The sequence below is a fragment of the Pseudophryne corroboree genome, chromosome 4 (assembly GCF_028390025.1).
Source record: "Pseudophryne corroboree isolate aPseCor3 chromosome 4, aPseCor3.hap2, whole genome shotgun sequence".
In the NCBI taxonomy this organism is placed as follows: Eukaryota; Metazoa; Chordata; class Amphibia; order Anura; family Myobatrachidae; genus Pseudophryne; species Pseudophryne corroboree.
The window spans coordinates 413,707,093-413,725,908 of NC_086447.1; the positions used below are offsets into that span (position 1 = coordinate 413,707,093).

An 18,816-nucleotide genomic window follows, 5' to 3' on the forward strand; every position below is an offset into this window, starting at 1 on the left:
CTGTATATATATATATATATATGTGTATATATATTTTCATTTACATCAATATCTCTAGAGATGAAAGAGAATCTAATGAAGCACCTTTTGGATGTGGTGGAGAGGTAGAGACACAGCATGAATGTGCTGTGTGCAAAACTGCAGCAACTGACAGTTACTGTTATATTAACATGGACCACAAAAATTGTTTCCAGTACTTTCTTGAAGCACTTTTCTTTGTTAAAGATTTAATGAGAAACAGGAGTGTTTACATGTTTGTACAACTCATTGATGTTTATACTGCATACACAGGGAGTGCTTAATTGTTTAATGGGCACCCATAATTGCATTTCCCCCATCACTTTAGACGGGGCAGTATGCAAATTATCTGGTGCCGTAAGCATAAATGATGTTAGCGCACCCATCGGCAGAAATAATTGAATAGCTACCGGCAGGCGCACACAGGTTCAGGGTAGCACTAACAATTGAATCGCCCAACAGACTTCTGAACACTTATGAACAGGTCTTAACCAATGTGCAAGGCTGATGAAAGTTTTCTTAGTTCCTTAGGCACGGCTTCAGCCTATCTACCACTCTTCCTTTCCCCAGTACCAGATGCACTGATGTATGATGCAGAACACTTTCTCTCGCATGTCTGTCTGCCTTTCAGATTTTCTCTCACATACACCATATCCACCAGCATTTTACTCATATGCCCCCCCCCCCCCCCTTCCCCACCCGCACATGTACAAAAGCATCGCACAGCGGTGATGCTTTTGTACTTGAAGAGTAGCTCCCAGCCAGCACAGCTCCTGCTCGCTGGCAGAGAACTACTCGTCGCTGCCCGGGTCACAGCAGCTGCGTGTGACATCGCGCAGTCGCTGTGGCCCGCCCCCCATTGGTCCTGGCACGCCTGCGCTGCCCACACCGAGCCCCCTATACGGCGACCTAACGCCGCTGGCCTGCACCCTCCTGCCCAGCGACCGCCTCTGCCTGTCAATCAGGCACAGGCGATTTTAGGGCTAAGACAGCTGTCTGGCATGTACCGGCGCACTGCGGTGCTGGCGCATGCGCAGTTCAGACCTTATCGCTGCTGTGCGAAAACGCACAGCAGCGATCAGGTCTGAATTAGGCCCATATCCACCAGCGTTTCTCTTGAATACCCCTGTTTTCACCTTTTCACCAGTCTCCCCAAATTACTACTAACCCAGTTCTACTCCTCCACAGGAACATTTGCGGCAAACACGTTTTCTGTGCAACAGAAAAGATGGTCCACAGTCATATCTTCTACAATATGTAGACCAATAACTGTAGCCCGCACTAACATGAAAAGCCATATACTGTATCGTGCTGTTTTTAATGTGCAGACTAGTATCTGGTGCCAAATATAATATGCAATAGTTATATACTGTATATTGCCATGCACAGTCTTGGAACTTAGTGACCCTAATAATAAATGAGTACTTGTATACTACTCTTGCGCACTGGCACTGCGTACCCCATGATAATGTGATGCTTACCTATCCAAAATATATACTGTACTGTATGGTAAGGTCATATATTGATCAATATTGCTATAAGCACAGTGTCCATCAATAATTGATTACAAATATCCACACATTACATTTACATTTTTTATAATCAGAACACAATGTCATTGCTCTGAGAGATGCAACAATATTTTCATTATATAACTTGCTGTAATATTAATTGCACATACTGTAAATGTAGGGATGAGGAACTAGTTTTTGTCCTGCTACTACTATGATAATTCACAAGTCGCTGGGACTCCAAGATTCCCATTAAATGTACAGCCATAAGTTATTGTGCAATAAATTACTACATGCCTGCTTTTTAAATCAGTTTTTTAAAGGGTACTATCTATTTTTTAATGAAGGCGACGAAGTCCTAGAATGGAATGGAAAGCCTTTGCCAGGTGCAACAAATGAAGATGTTTACAACATAATTTTACAATCAAAGTCAGAACCACAAGTTGAGATCATTGTATCACGGCCCATTGGGTAAGAAACATTTGTATCTTAAATATGTTAAATTAAATTGACAGATATTATTATTATTATTATATCATCATCATCATCATTATTATTGATATTATTATTATTTGTTATAAGCAGCCGAGCAGCTTGTTCCAGATGCAAGTCCTGGGTGTTGCCTGGCAACCGGAAAAATCACATGGCTAGGCAACTGGGGTACCACTCTGCTTGTGCGTCTCTGGTTGCCTGGCTACTCAGCCACTTTGTGTCCGTGCAGCTGTCTATGGGGATAATTCAGACTTGATCGTAGATGTGCTAAATTTAGCACATCTACGATCACTTTCACAGACATGTGGGGGGACGCACAGCACAGGGCTAGTCCGCCCTGCATGTCTGGCTCTGCCTCCCCCTCCCTCCCCTCGCATAGGTACAAATGCATCGCACGGCGGCGATGCTTTTGTACCTGAAGAGAAGCTCCCTACCAGCGAAGCTTCTGCACGCTATCAGGGAGCTACCCATCGCTCTCCGGGTCGCAGCGGCTGCGTGTGATATCACGCAACCGCCGCGGCCCGCCCCCCACATGGTCCGGGCACACCTGCATTGCCTGGCCCGTGCCCCCAACACAGCCCAACCACTCCCATCCAGCGAACGCCTCTGCCTTTCAATCAGGCAGAGGCGATCGCTGGGCTGAAAACGCACAGCAGCGATCAGGTCTGAATTAGCCCCTATGGGGGTAATTCCAAGTTGATCGCAGCAGGAAATTTTTTAGCAGTTGGGCAAAACCATGTGCACTGCAGGGGAGGCAGATATAACATGTGCAGAGAGAGTTAGATTTGGGTGGGTTATTTTGTTTCTGTGCAGGTTAAATACTGGCTGCTTTATTGTTACACTGCAATTTAGATTGCAGATTGAACACACCACACCCAAATCTAACTCTCTCTGCACATGTTATATCTGCCTCCCCTGCAGTGCACATGGTTTTGCCCAACTGCTAACAAATTTCCTGCTGCGATCAACTTGGAATTACCCCCTATGTGAGGCACTGTAGCTGTATATTGTTTTTCTTAGTGTTGACACTCCAGTCCAGCACTCCGTATTGCTTCCTTAAACTGTAAAGGTCTCCAGTGCCGTTTATAGCTTGTGCTTTGTAGTATAAGCCACTGGTCCTAGTCCCCATATTTTGCTAATCCTGTGGATACTTTGCAAGATTACCTTCTCATTTGTGATTCCTGTCCTGTCTGTATCTTCCTCCAGCCTAGTGTGTTAACCCCTTATCTGCCATTTCAGTGTACATGTTCTCCGCCTGTGGAGATACACCAACTACTCTGTGTCCGCATACCACCTGAACAGTGTCTGCAAGTCCTCTGCACATGACCATGTTCCATTCTGAAGTGCCTCATCAGGCCTGCTGAGATCCTGACCCAGCTCTGATTTCACCCTCCATGCTCCTGTGTGTGTACCCCAGTTCATGTCTCATGATCTCTAGTCTATCGTGTGAGCCCCTACTACTAGAGGTTTAAGTGCAGATGGCAACCTAAGTAATAATGTATGTGTTGTGTACTAAGGGAACAACGAGCAGCTGTTATTGGCAGAAGACCCTCTCGTCGGCTCTAGGGGTCTCGCATGAGTAGTACTAACGTTCATAAAATTATAATCAGCCAACACATTACTGGCGCTGGAGGATCCCTGCCAGTATGGATCCAGTGCAGCGGAATCCTGCCCAAGTTCTTGACGGTCAGATCCAGAATCTGACACAACAGCTTCATGACTTATTTTTCCATGTTTACTCCCAGGAAGAGAGCTGAAGGTCCATAGACTTTGCTCAGCGAGCTGTGAAAGAACCCAATCTTCATCTCCCGGATCGTTTCACAGGAGATCGGAAGCAATTTTTCATCTTCCGTGAGAGTTGCAAGCTATACTTCAAGTTAAGGGCCGCAGTCATCAGGCTGAAAGCCCCAGCGTGTTTGGATTGTCATCTCTCTGCTTCAAGAGGATCCTCAGACCTGGGCATTTGGTTTAAAAGCTGACCATCCGGCCTTGCAATTATTTGAAACTTTTTTTGCTGTCCTCAGCATCTTATACGACGATCCTGATAGAGCAGCTTCCGTAGAAGCACATTTGCGCACCCTGAAGCAGGGATGGAGTTCCGCTGAAGCATATTGTACTGAATTCTGCCGGTGGTCAAATGACAGTGACTGAAATGAGCCCACTTTACAGGGTCAGCTTCATCTGGGACTCATGGAACAGATAAAGGACTACCTCGTCCAAGATCCAGCTTCGAAGTCCTTAGACCAACTCATGCAGTTGGCTATTAGAATTGACAGATGAGTTCGGGAGCAGAGAATGGCAAGGGCTGTAGTACCTGTGCCCATAGAGGACTTAGGAGAACCAATGCAGATTGGGGGCGTTCCGCTTGTCCCCAGAGGAGAAGACCAGGAGGTTGACTCTTGGTTTATGCCTGTACTGCAGCCACAAAGGACATTTTGCTGGTTCCTTTCCTCAAAAGTTGGAAAGAGACAAGGCATGAATGATGTTGGAGAGATATCCTCAATTTCTCCATCCATCTCTGTTTTGATTCTAGCACAACTCGCTATAGCTGACAAGGAGGTTGAGATCATGGCTTTTCTGGATAGTGGGGCCGCCTGAAATTTCATGGATTTGGCCTTCGCCCAGTCCCTTGGAGTTCCTGTCGAGGAATTTGCCTCCTCCATCACTATTTGTGGTCTAGATGGGAGTCCTCCCCTTAATTGACGAGGGAGGTTCCAGATTCCCTCCATTCGGTTGAAGATTGGCACTCTTCATTCTGAAGTTCTTTCTTGTTACCAGTTCAGAGGGGCATACAACCTAATTAGCATAAAGGAAGGCGACACATGGAAAACAGTGTTCAATACCCATAGCAGACATTACAAATATTTAGTCATGCCATTAGGATTGTCCAATGCTCCTGCCGTGTTCTAGGACCTTATCAATGAGGTTCTGCAGGAGTTCCTGGGCAAGTTCATAGTAGTCTATCTTGACAATATCTTGATTTGCTACCAGTCTTTGGAAGAGCATCGTTTTCATGTCCAGTCCGTCCTTCAGAAACTGCTTGAAAATGGCCTTTACGCCAAACTGGAGAAGTATGAATTTGAGTCTGCAAAGCCTTCATTCTTAAGGTATAACATCTCTCCCAAAGGCTTCTCCGTGGATCTTAGTAAGCTTCAGGCAGTTTTGGATTGGTTCTGGCCTACGAATTTAAAAGCTATCCACGGGTTCCTGGGCTTTGCAAACTATTATCGAAGATTTATTTGCTCTTTTTCCACGATAGTTGGCCCAATCGTGGCATTAACCAAGAAAGGAGCTGATACCTCTCGCTGGTCTCCCAGGCCTTTGAGAACCTGAAGAAGGCATTTATCTCTGCTCCTGTCCTCTATTTTCCTTATCCTGAGTTACCATTTTTAGTTGAGGGGGTAGTGCACTACTGTCCCAGAGGGATCCCAAAGACTTTAAGATACATCCATGCGCCACCTTTTCTCGAAAATTTTGTTCCTCAAAGCTAATTATGATGTTGGTAATCGAGAACTTTTGGCCATTAATTGAGCATTAGGGGATTGGATGCATTGGATAGAGGGTGTGAGACACTGGGGTAAATTTACTAAGATGGGAGTTCTATTTAAGATGGGATGATGCCTATAGAAACCAATCAGATTCTATTTCTCATTTATCTAGCACCTTCTAGAAGATAATACCTGGAATCTGATTGGCTGCTATAAGCAACATCCCATCTTACATGGAACTCCCATCTTAGTAAATTTACCCCACTGTCTTCACGGATCATAAAAATCTGGCCTATATTGAATCTGGCCAACTTTTATCATTATCTGTGCCTTCCAAGCCATTGTCCCATATCTCCATGGATTTCATTGTGGACCTTCCAGTTTCCTCCAAGTGTAATACCATTTGGGTAATTGTTGATCGTTCCATCAAAATGGCCCATTTCAATCGTCTGGCTAAACTACCCAGTGCTAGAGAGTTGTCAGCATTTTTTGTCCGGCATGTTTTCTAGTTACATAAATGGATTGCCTCAAGATTTTGTTTCTGATCGAGGTACCCAGTTCATTGCTCGGTTTTGCTCGCTGTTCAAAATTGGGTATCAATCTCAGCCTTTGCTCAGGTTATTACACGCAATCTTATGGACATACGGAGAGTGTGAATCAGTCTCTGGAGCAATATCTTCGATGTTATGTGTGGAAATGTCACAATAACTGGGTGGAACAGCTGCCAGTGGCGGCATTTGCCTATAATAATTCCTGTCATTCCTCTTCTTTTGGGTCACTATTTGTCCTACCCAAGACCACGTTTCTTTTTCCATTTCTGTGTCTCATCTTTGAATGATCTGGAAAAAGGTGCATCACGTTCTCTACAAGGCCTTATTCCGTTCCAAAAAATATTTCAGACAAAAATAGAATACCATGTACATTTAAAGTTGGTGACATGGCGTGGCTGTCTGCGTGGAATATTACAATTCGGCAGCCTTCTCAGAAATTGTGATCCCAATACATTGACTTCTTTCAAATCATTAAACAAATAAATGATAAATGTGTTTGTAATAGTGCCAGTTGTCAGATGTAGTAAATGAAGTAGACCATTACCTAACATTAATAGCAGTTGTCTCCTGGCATAGCCTATATTTTACAGATCAATATTAACTTTAGTAACCGACAGAGATGGTTAGGGCATTCCAAAGAGGGCATTTTTCCTTAGCCCCCAGCATCCAAAGGGACACTGGATCAGGATTTCCTGTTACTATATAATAAATTGTGGGTTTTCATTATTGGATTTAGTCAGATGTCTTCTATTTATTAAAATATTTTATATTGTAGATTTTCTTATTGTAAACTAAAGAAATAATGACTGAATTACTTAAGACATCCCCTCCTCTCATGCACTCGTTTTAATAACTATGTTTTCTTGCATAAGTAAAGTGCAGCTTTGTTGTATAGTTGCTTTTTTTACTGTTGTGTTGTTAGCAAACAGTAACTTATATGTTTATTTCTTCTTGCTATTCATCCCAGTGACATTCCAAGGATACCAGAGAGTTCCCATCCTCCATTAGAATCTAGTAGGTGTCTCGTTTATTTTCTTTAATGTATTGTTTAGGTTGTGATTGTTTGGTGAATAAAATATGTTGTCTTAAGTTTAAAAATCAATGTTCCTTGAAACATACATTGCGGTATTTTACTCAAGTGCCATTTCTTTTTGACCCAGTGATGGCTCAGAAGAAAGATTTCACATTACATACATATTGTCATGTGTTTTAACACTACATGAGTTGACTAGAGGTATTTTTATTCAGACCCCAAGATATAGTAATAAGATCTGCTAAGTGAACAATGTTCCCACTTCAATTCTCATGGCACCATGTACTCATGAAGAGCCTTTGGGCGGTATCCAATCACCCGTGATATCCAATTAGGTCCCACGAAAAACAAGTTTTTCATGAAAAAATACATAGGTCCCCCCAAAAGCCGCGGACCTTTGTATTTTCGCGGCACTTATCGTGGGTCTGGGGGCACTTATCGCAGATTATGCTTTGCTTGACTGAGGCATACCTCCTGATAAGGTCCGGCATCGGGAACAAGCTCCAGCTTATCGGTGCTAATTGGATAACCCCCAGCGAAACCAATTAGCCACGGTAATTGTATACCCCCCTTTGTGCTTGATTTTTGGATCTGAGCTGTACCATACGTAGTAATTGTTTCTTATATACAACTCTGCTCTGCACAACAAACGTGGAATTTGGTGCACAGAGGAGGGATAGTAGTAAATGCATTCTGATTACTATGTGTGCACACTTCAGCGCTGCCCTACCCCCTTCTCTTGCACTCTCCTGTTGGATGGCTACCTGTGCAAATTAGCCCCTGTGAATGGAAGCAGATATGGAGGAAATATTAGAAATACACTGCTATTTCCGTCGCCTCAGTGCATAGCTGACTCAGTGATTAATGTGCGACTGTCAGTACATATTGCAACACTCCACCTACTAGTAGATAGACACTCTGCTGAGTTGCAGATAGAATAGATCAGGCCAACAGTTCTTCCTTAACTTCATGCATGTTTGTTCTACACTATGTTGTGGCTTTCTGATATCATATGTATATATCTTATGCAGATCATTTCAGTGTAATGCATGTTTTCATTTCTACAAGGTTCAAGTTCTTTTGAATCTCAGAAGATGGATAGGCCTTCAATATCTGTTATATCTCCAACTAGTCCTGGAGCTCTCAAAGACGCACCTCAGGTTTTGCCAGGGCAGCTATCTGTAAGTATTTAATGACTTGTACAGCACGCTTTGGGTCTGCCTTAGTTAGGAGCAAAAGAAAAAAAGGGGCAATTTGCTCTTGAAACGAACCATGTTGAAGTTCAAGAGGTGTAAACACATATATTTATTTTACATGCCGCATAATACTGAATGCTTTTACATTTAGTGAATGAATAGCAGCTTTGTTTTTATAGTGAATTCAAATTCTGAGTAGGACAGATCTTGCATTAGAAAGTACAGTAGTAATTCAGGCTTCCAGCCAGAGCACAACAGCCACTTTGACTCAGAATCAGGCTTTACTGTAAATCGCCGGTTCTTTTTAAATGTGTCCAACCTGCAGTACCACGTGGTTTTGCCAAGATGCAAATTGCTCCTTGTTTGCTTATTTTTAGATTGTATTATATTGTAATTTAACATTGAATTCTATGGTACAGTATATATCAGTATTTCATGTGCAGCTGAATATCTGAAAAAAACACATGCAACATGTCCTGAAATAATGCTTTGTTTCTTTGTTTTATATTTAAACCCCTCAAGTCTATCTTTGGAATGCTTTTATTAGTTCTGTAAAGAAAATCATACATTAGAGCCTGCCGCCTTTAGGGTCAAATGCATTTCTTACTCTGTGCATTATGGGCTATTACGTCTTCACTTAGCTAGCAGAATGTTTCTTAATGGACACAGGAACTCCACATATGTCAATTATTAAATGTTTGCTACAAAGGTTAAGAGGGCTTGTATTCTTGACACTGAAAACCATTAAAAGGTTTTACTTTGTAGTTAAAAGTTGCACAGAAAACTTACTAGTACTTTAGATATTTTCACCACTTTGTATAAATGATTCTATTTCCAGGGTGCATAGAGCAAAATAACTATATTTTCTTGGTCCATTCAGAGCTAATTGAATTGTAACAGTAGAAGTGATATGCCAAGTGTGCAGTGCATTAATGCATATTTTACATCTTCACCTCCTTCCACATACGTTCTGTTTCTGCTGACAGGCGTGGAACAATCATTTCAGCTCAATAATCCACCAACCCCCCCCACCCCCCCCTTCCCTGGGAAAGCGAGGGAACTTAACCATTTGCGCAGCTAAACCTGATTACTGTGGGCGCAATAAGAGTATTAACGGGGATCACTTTAGAAAGGAGATTGGGCGTGATATATCATTTGAATACCGCTCATGATGTGTGTTAGCATGCTCAGGCACCGTCACTAGGAGCAATGACTTCTTATGTCTGATTGCTGATAAGTTAATGCAGTTTGAAGCTTTTTTAATCAGCTCACCCTATCTCAGGGCCTTGCTTGGCTGTTAGTTATCCTATGTCAGTGGGCGCATGTGTGTGTTGTAAGTGGTGACACAAGGGAATTACTGACTGGACTATTTATTATCTCAAAGATACTTGAAGACACCTGTTTTGTTTTGTTTGCTCTTTCCCTCCCATGTTTATTTTTATCATCCCTCACTGTTTGTTTTTGTATTGTTAGTTTTTTGGACAACCTCTCACCATTTGTTACACTCTTCTTAATTATTGGTGAATTCTAAATGATTTTTATCAACCTAAAAAATGGTTTTTAAAAAAGTAGTACAGAAGTAATACTATAATATAGATTATAAAATTGATTGGACAAGAACACAGACAGAAATGTTTTGAAGCAGTACTGTGTGTTTCTGCAAGATAAAATTATTACAGGTTGGTTATCGGATTTTTCCGTATTTTGGAATAATTGCATACCATAATGAGATATCATGATGATGGGACCCAAGTCTAAGCACAGAATGCTTTTATGTTTCATATACACCTTATACACACAGCCAGAAGGTCATTTTAGCCAATATTTTTAATATCTTTTTGCATTAAACAAAGTGTGTGTGCATTCACACAATTCATTTATGTTTTATATATACCTTATGCACACAGCCTGAAGGTCTTATAATACAATATTTTTAATAACTTTGTGTATTAAACAAAGTTTGTGTACATTGAGCCATCAGAATACAAAGATTTTACTATCTCACTCAAATAATTCCGTATTTCGGAATATTCCGTATTTTGGAATATTCCGTATTTCGGAATATTTCGATATAGGATACTCAACCTGTATTCACTATTATAACAACTATGTAGTTGGTAGTAATTTATTAATTTTATTTTTAGGTAAAATTGTTGTATGATAAAGTAGAACATCATTTAATTGTCACTGTGCTGCAAGCAATAGATCTCCCACCGAGGCCGGATGGGCGTCCAAGGAATTCCTATGTAAAAATGTACTTTCTTCCGGATAGAAGGTAATAGTCTTTCATATTTTTTTTTTAATGTATATATCTATTATGTATTTACAATCTGAAGGACAACCTCATAATGTCACTTTAGTTTTTTAAGCTTAGAACACAATTGGTTTTCTGCAAAATCAGATGAACTGAAAGCTGTGAACTGCAATGTTATAGATTGTCACTAGATGGCAGTATATAACTATTCAAAAATTGTCTTTTAACAGCGATAAAAGCAAGCGGAGGACCAAAACGGTGAAGAAAAGCTCAGAACCAAAATGGAATCAAACATTTGTTTACTCCCATGTACATCGTAAAAACTTTAGAGAAAGAATGTTAGAAATAACCGTGTGGGATCAGCCAAGAGTGCAAGAAGAAGAAAGTGAATTTCTTGGCGAGGTATTCATGCAACGTCATCACCCTCTAACAGTCGCTGGTCTTTAATCGGTTTTAACTATTGCATGATTCTTTTGGGCTTTCGTGCTTCCCCATTCCATTGTAATGATAGGTAGAGAAGCACTGTCCCTCTTTATAGCATAATGCTCCTCCACCCGAAAAAAGTACATATTGTATCTAAGGAAGGGGATAAATATGATGTGAAAAGGATAAAAATAGAAGAAATTCTATTCTGTCTCTCTAGCTATGTAGTAAGGTGTCAACTTACATTGTGATTAGTAGTTAATAATATATTCTTTTAACATATTTTCAATATATCAACATATGTAAGAGGTTGATATATCGACTGTGTGTCCCTGAGATAAATAAATAAAAAATCTTTATCCACAGTATTTTCATTGCCATCCAGTAGGTTCTTAACAGTGGCATGTGGTGAGGTGAGGCAGAGCCTTCTCTGTCATAATCCTGTATACCCCAGAGTTTTGACTATATAAAGTATTTGAAAAATACACTGAATATATTAGAAATATCTTCTTTGTATTGGTCTAATAATTTTCATAGTCAAAACTCTGGAGTAAAAAGTAGGCTTGGCAGTGCCTATATGCATATATATCTGTGTGTGTCTGTGTGTATAGATAGATACACACACACACACACACACACACACACACACACACACACACACACTATATATAATTAGCTAGAATGTCATACCCCCCAACATGACCCATTCCATTAGGTACAAAATGCTCTGTTCCTGGACTTCCTTTCCAGTGGCGGTTCCAGAGTTAAGCTGTAGCATAGTCCAAAATTCGGGTAGGGGAGCCACACCAACTGCCACCCCAAACGCTGCCAAATATTGCCTGGCGGGACGTATTGGCAGTTGATGTGGCTCCCCTATTTGAATTTTGCTGTGCTGCAGCACCACTACTGGAATGGACGTCCAGGAACAATGCATTTTGGGGCAGATGTATTAAGCCTGGAGACGGCATAAGGAAATGATACACCAGTGATAAGTGCAAGGTGATAAATGCACCAGCCAATCAGCTCCTAACTGTTAATTTACATATTGGAGCTGATTGGCTGGTGCGTTTGTCACCTTGCACTTATCACTGGTTTATCACTTCCTTATGCCTTTTCCAGGTTAATACATCTGCCCCTTTTTTGTACCTAATGGAATGGGTCTTGTTGGAGAATATGGAATGTTCACCTAGGCCAGGCGCAGTAAGAGCTAGAAGGAGGCTCTATCCCCCTCCCCTCATGGTTCTCACTGGCTGCCTGACAGATATAGCTTCTTTTCACCCCCAGCATGCTGTTGCTGAATGCCCAGTGCTGTTTCCTGAGCCCTGTCAGCACCTGGAGACAATGACCTTCCCCCACTGATAACACTTCCGCCACCCCCAAAGGAAAAAATGGGGGAGGGGATCCAAAACGATAGAGGAGGTCAGAGAGAGGGAGATGGGAGGGGGGTGACTGGTAACTGATGAGAGAGTTAGAAAGAGGGAATGGGGGACATGAAATAGAGAGGGAGACGGAAGAGGTGAGGGGCCTGATTAAAAGGTGGATGCAATGCTGTTATGTGCACAGTTGAGCAATGTTTTGCTACTACGTATGAGCAAATAAACGATAAAACCTCTACGGTGCATGCGTTCCTCTGGCTGCATGCAGAGACCTCACTGTTGTGTACAGAGAGCCTGATTTGGATTGTATGCAAACCCGATGATTTCCGTACAAGTCCGATGTTTGGAGTTCTGTGAATGCGCAGCCCCCATTAACTGTAGCATGCTGGGGGGCGGAGCATGCGGGCAACCAGGTTCGTTCTTCAAAACAGGGGCGTGTCGCTTCCATTTTGTAGGAGTGTTGGTCCCAGGGTATGTGCCGTTGGACACAGGGGATGCGGTCAACATCCCGCTGGACGGGATCCCGGCGGTCGAAATCCCGACGCCGGAATCCCGACCGCCACAATCCCGACATATTCTCCCTCCGTGGGTGTCCACGACACCCATAGAGGGAGAATATAATAGTGTGCGAGCGTAGCGAGGCACCGTGCCCGCAGCGTGGCGAGCCCGCAAGGGGCTGCGTTCTGCTCGACACCCCTGTCGGGATTGTGTGGTCGGGATTCCGGCGTCGGTATTTCGACAGCCGGGATCCTGTCCAGCGGGATTACGTACTGATCCCGGACACAGACTTGCTAGCCCCAGCTGAGTCTAAGTAAGCTACGGCAGGTAATAACATTGTTGCTAAATATAGAGAAGGCGAGAACATGAGGCACTTACATATCCTCTACTGCTATTGATATTATTACATATGGGAATTGTTAGATCTTAAATAACTCACGCTGTGTTCCAAGCAAGACACACAGAAGCAGTAGCTGAGTTATTGATAATGTGGATCTTCATGTACTGTATGCTGTGATGGAAAATGTTGTAGTGGAACGTGAGCTAAGTGTGCAAGTTAAAGTTTTTCTGCTGATCTTCATTTGATAATATTGGCAGGTTGTTTGACCATCTCCTCTCACAGTGTGATTTTCCTCTCAGATTCTCATAGAGCTAGAGACTGCACTATTAGATGATGAACCTCACTGGTATAAACTGCAAACACATGATGAGTCTTCACTACCTCTGCCTCAGCCATCACCTTTCATGCCAAGGAGACATGTACACGGAGAGAACTCTAGCAAAAAATTACAAAGTAAGTGTCCTTTAATAAAGTGTGAGCCACATGACGAATGTCTGCAGATTTCTGTGTGCATATATCATCTTGTGCTCCAGAAAATGACCACCTATACTGGTTTGCTGTTGTACAGGATCTCAGCGAATCATTGATAGTGACTTCTCAGATTTTGATGTTGATGATGGTATTGGAGTTGTGCCTCCAGGTGCGTTGGTAAAAGGCATGGTCCTATTTCTCTTTGCTTTTTGCTTTGTTTCACTAATCCAGACTCCTTAAGGATGTTCATTTTGGAGATTCAGTGTATTGTGGAGTCTAATGAATAAAGAACAACATTTAATTGATGTATCCTACAACAACTTACTGTATGAATAAAATCATTATCAACACTGTGGAATGACAAATGCCTTTCATTTATCATCAAAATGGTAAAATACGGGGTTATTAAATATCTTACTTCACAATGCTCTGAGCTAATAAATGCAACATTAATTTTAGAGCGTGAACACTATTACATAAATTAACGTTCCCAGATACATATATTTGTCTTATTTGTTTTGTTCTGCTTGTTAAATGAACTAGTCTTTAGTTCCCATGAAACGTTGCTGCTGCACGGTAGTGATAACAGTGCATGATGCATGGCTGACAATTTATATTTTGCATTGAGGATACAAAGTAGAGATTTTGACAATCAACAGACAAATGCTTTTAGCAATAACTTTCTCCAGTTGTACTTCCGGGTAATTCAGAGTTGATCGCAGCAGCAAATTTGTTAGCAATTGGGCAAAACCATGTGCACTGCAGGTGGGGCAGATATAACGTGCAGAGAGTTAGATTTGGGTGGGTTATTTCGTTTCTGTGCAGGGTAAATACTGGCTGCTTTATTTTTACACTGCAATTTAGATTTCAGTTTGAACACACCCCAACCAAATCTAACTCTCTCTGCACATGTTATATCTGCCTCCCCTGCAGTGCACATGGTTTTGCCCAACTGCTAACAAATTTGCTGCTGCGATCAACTCTGAATTACTCCCATGGTTCTTTAATGGTGCGTTCTGTCATTCATAACATTGCATAGGGGTATAATGATGCTTTCTGCACTCACATTTGTAGTCCTACTCCTGGCTCTAATGGCCTGCTTTACAATGTACTGTAGATTAATGTTACTGTATTTAGGATCACACTGGTCATCCCTGTCTGGCTGGTTACTAGTGAAGAAGTGAAGGACATTCTTAAAAGTTATTTATTTCAATTGTGCATTATAATGGAGCCTGATTTAAATAATAATTACATATGATTTCTAAATATTTCTCTTACTGAACATGCATTTAAATTGCATTTGATCATTCTAAAACTGGAATGTAAAAAAAAAGGGGGAGTTTTATCAAATCTTGGCGAGAGATAAAGTACTAACCAGTCATCTCCTGTTATATGGCAATTAGAAGCTGATTGGTTGGTATACTGTCTCTCTCCCAGGATAAATACATCTCCCCATCGTGTTTTTGACAATATGCATATGTACTTTTCATCTTAATGTTGTTAAATAATGCAGAGACCAAATCAAATACACTACCACGTCCCTCACAGGGTGAATCTAAGGGTCATTCTCATGTTGGCCTACGTAGCTCATTCTCTGTTGCTGTGTAGCTTATGGTTTCTACATGTTTTAATTTTTTTAAATTTTTTTATTGTAGTGCTCATTACCAAGGTCAGCCTCTTATCAGTTGGAGCACTGCTTGATAAAATGTGTTCACTGTGATCCGCCTTAAGGTGCATACACACTATGCAATATTATACACGATATCGCTAATTTTCACTCCGTCGGCCATACATGCAGCTCAGTCTGACAATATCATCAGAAGCTGCATGTTTGGCCCAGCCGCGGCATGACGTCACTGTACAATATTGCTAGCAATACCGTACAGTGTGTATGCACTAGGTCGCGGCCCAGGAGGGTATGGGAAATACTATGCGATATTGCTCATGGGGGTCGATTCACACCTGATCGCTGCTGTGCGTTTTTTTCGAACAGCGGGCGATCAGGCACAAACTGCGCATGCACCTCAATACGCAGGCACGTCGCACGGGTACAAAGTGGAACGACGCTCACCGATGGGTTTGTGGGACGGATCCGTTTGCACGGGCGATCGCAAGGAGGTTGACAGGAAGAAGACATTTGTGGGTGGCAACTGACCGTTTTCAGGGAGTGTGTGGAAGAACACAGGCGTGTCCATGCGTTTGCAGGGAGGGTGTCTGACGTCAATTCCGGTCCTGAACTGGCTGACATGATCGCAGTGGCTGAGTAAGTCCTGGGCTGCGCAGAGACTGCACAAAATCTGTTTGTACAGCTCTGCTACACATGCGATCGCACACCTACACAGCGAAAATACACTCCCCCTGTAGGCAGCGAATATCCGATCGCAGGGCTGCAGAAATCACTGCCCAGCGATCAGGTCTGAATTAGCCCCATGGAGCATATTGCATAGTGTGTATGCACCTTAAGTTGTACAATGACAGTGGCTGCCCTGGCTCACCCACAATTACTGTGGGTATTACAATATCATGCGGATAACTGAAAAGGTTGACAACACTCACTTAAGAAGTTAACCATGGCCCAAATGTGAGATGGGACATTGTGTGCATTGTTTTGCCAATGACTGCTAATGATTGCTCACTTGTACTACATACAGCAGTGGAAAAAAATCTGTAAAGTGTTAATAGTTTATTTTATCAATTAGCAAAATGTAAAGTTCATGAACAGAAGAGAAATCTAAATCAAAACACTAGTTGGTGTGACCACCCTTTGCCTCCAAAACAGCATCAATTCTTCTAGGTACACTTGCACAGTTCTTGAAAAACTCGGAAGGGAGGTTGTTCCAAACATCTTGGAGAACTAACCACAGATCTTCTTTTTTTGTAGGCTTGCTCAAACCCTTCTGTCTCTTCATGTAATCCCAGACAGACTCGATGATGTTGAGATCAGGGCTCTGTGGGGGCCATATCATCACTTCCAGGACTCCTGGTTCTTCTTTACGCTGAAGATAGTTCTTAATGATATTGATTGTATGTTTGGGCTCATTGTCCTGCTGCAGAATAAATTTGGAGCCAATCAGACACCTCCCTGATGGTATTGCCTAATAGATAGATAAGTACCTGCCTGTATTTATCAGCATTGAAGCACAAAGAAACGGGCAATGTTGAGGACCGTAGACGCAGTGGTCGGCTAAGGAAACTTAGTGCATTAGGTGAAAGAAATCGGAAGATGTCCAGCAGTTGTATCAGCTCAGAACTGGCAGAAAGGAGTGGGATCCAGGTACACTCATTTACTGTTTGGAGAAGTCGTGTCAGAAGTGGTCTTCATGAAAGAATTGCGCTCAAAAGCCATACCTTCGACGTGGAAACAAGGCCATGTACTTAAGTATGCACGAAAACATAGGAACTGGGATACAGAAAAATGGCAGCATGTGCCCTGGTCTGACGAGTCAAAATGTGAAATAATTGGCTTTAACAGAAGCAGTTTGTTTGCCGAAGGGCTGAAGAGTGATACAATAATGAGTGTCTGGAGGCAACAGTGAAGCATAGTGGAGTTTTGGAGCTGCATTTCAGAAAATAGAGTTGGAGAAACAGTATGGTCATGAATAATGGTGTCTTAAATACTGCAGGTACTTATCCATCATGCAGTACATCAGGGTGGCATCTGCTTGACACCAAATTTATTCTGCAGCAGCATAATAACCCCAAACATACAGCCATGTCATTAAGAACTATCTTCACCGAAAAAAGAACACTATTAACACTATTTTCTAAATTACTTTTACTTTGCAGCATTTTTTCCACACTTGCCTAAAACTTTTGCATAGTACTGTATGTTGATAAATATCTTTGTTTGGCATCTCTATTATATCCTTTTTCAAATTGTAAAAAATGCACTTTTGATTATTACAAAGTAGGAAGGTCTGTGTGAACGACTTGTATGATGAATACATTTATGTCAGGAAATTAAAATTGAGTCAAGTTATAGCAAAATGTTATAGGTTCAGATTTAGTCAGCAGGTTTGCCATTCTTTCCATAACCTTTCATTTATTCCATTGTAGACTTCTCAACTAAGCCTATAATATCGATTAAGGCTAATACATTAAATTAATATTCTTTGTGAACACCGATTAAGCATTAAAAGTCAATTGTAAATGATCCAAGCCTATATTAATTTAGTCCACAGGGCTTAGTATATCATGAGTAGCAAAACTGATGTTTCTCTATTATCACGCCACTATATTATAATATTTACCAGTTTCCCAAATCTTATCCACTCAGTGTAACGTTTTTCTTGGAGTAATTATCATAGAGCTTGGACTCTGTATCATCACCCTTCCCATTAATCAGTTAACACCTCTACATGTTTCAGTCCTGATCACATAGTAAATATACTCTATATTACTTGGATTTTCAAAGTGGAAAAATTCAATGTGCTTTTTCTTTATATAAATTAATTACAAGACCAATAAACTAACAAACATCTACTAATTATTATTTTTACTTATTTCTTTTATTGTTCTTTTATGCAGACGTTATTTGCATGCCAAATTCTACGGATCTTTTTTTAACGTATGTTACATATGACCGTATCAAACTGTATTTGGGGTATCAACTGAGTTTTAACATTTTTTTAAATTTAAGTATATAAACTAATGGAGCATGCTCACCAGCAAAAACTCTGCAATGTCACATATATTCTATCTGCACTGACAGAAGTAAAACAATTTTGAAATATTTCCGTATCTTGCTCCACCTAGTCATATCCTAAAAGCTTTCTCATGTTGATAGGTTCAAGGTCTAATGCTAGACAAAGTAGATCCACAACATTGACAGTGCCAGAACAGCAAAGAGTGACCCATCATCGCTCACGTTCTGTATCTCCTCACCGTATTGATGATCAGGGCAGGACCCGCTCACGCTTACCAAATGTGCCATTACAGAGGTACTGTATGTTGTGTCATTTGTAATAATAATGGAATGGAGGCCCTGTGACTAAAGTTTTGAATAAAGTTATATATACACACAGTGGGGCAAAAAAGTATTTGGACAGCCACCGATTGTGCAAGTTGACCCACTTAAAAAGATGAGAGAGGTCTGTAATTTCCATCATAGGTACACTTCCAACTGTGAGAGACAGAATCTGAAAAAAATAAACAGGAAATTACAT

The 18,816-nt window shown here is 41.4% G+C and overlaps 1 protein-coding gene across 15 annotated transcripts in view; it reads left to right on the forward strand.

The window, feature by feature from the left end:
* The window catches only part of RIMS1 (regulating synaptic membrane exocytosis 1), a 581,909-nt gene that overhangs the window by 302,278 nt on the left and 260,815 nt on the right, over nucleotides 1–18,816 (forward strand). For 13 of the 15 annotated variants that reach the window (XM_063916803.1, XM_063916807.1, XM_063916791.1 and 10 more), the window contains 8 exons: nucleotides 1,877–2,000; nucleotides 7,028–7,074; nucleotides 8,162–8,274; nucleotides 10,434–10,564; nucleotides 10,774–10,945; nucleotides 13,480–13,633; nucleotides 13,749–13,820; nucleotides 18,438–18,591. In XM_063916803.1, the coding sequence (XP_063772873.1) occupies nucleotides 1,877–2,000; nucleotides 7,028–7,074; nucleotides 8,162–8,274; nucleotides 10,434–10,564; nucleotides 10,774–10,945; nucleotides 13,480–13,633; nucleotides 13,749–13,820; nucleotides 18,438–18,591 (967 nt within the window). The remainder of the gene's footprint in view (nucleotides 1–1,876; nucleotides 2,001–7,027; nucleotides 7,075–8,161; nucleotides 8,275–10,433; nucleotides 10,565–10,773; nucleotides 10,946–13,479; nucleotides 13,634–13,748; nucleotides 13,821–18,437; nucleotides 18,592–18,816) is intronic. The other 2 variants (XM_063916795.1, XM_063916798.1) reach the window with 1 other exon arrangement.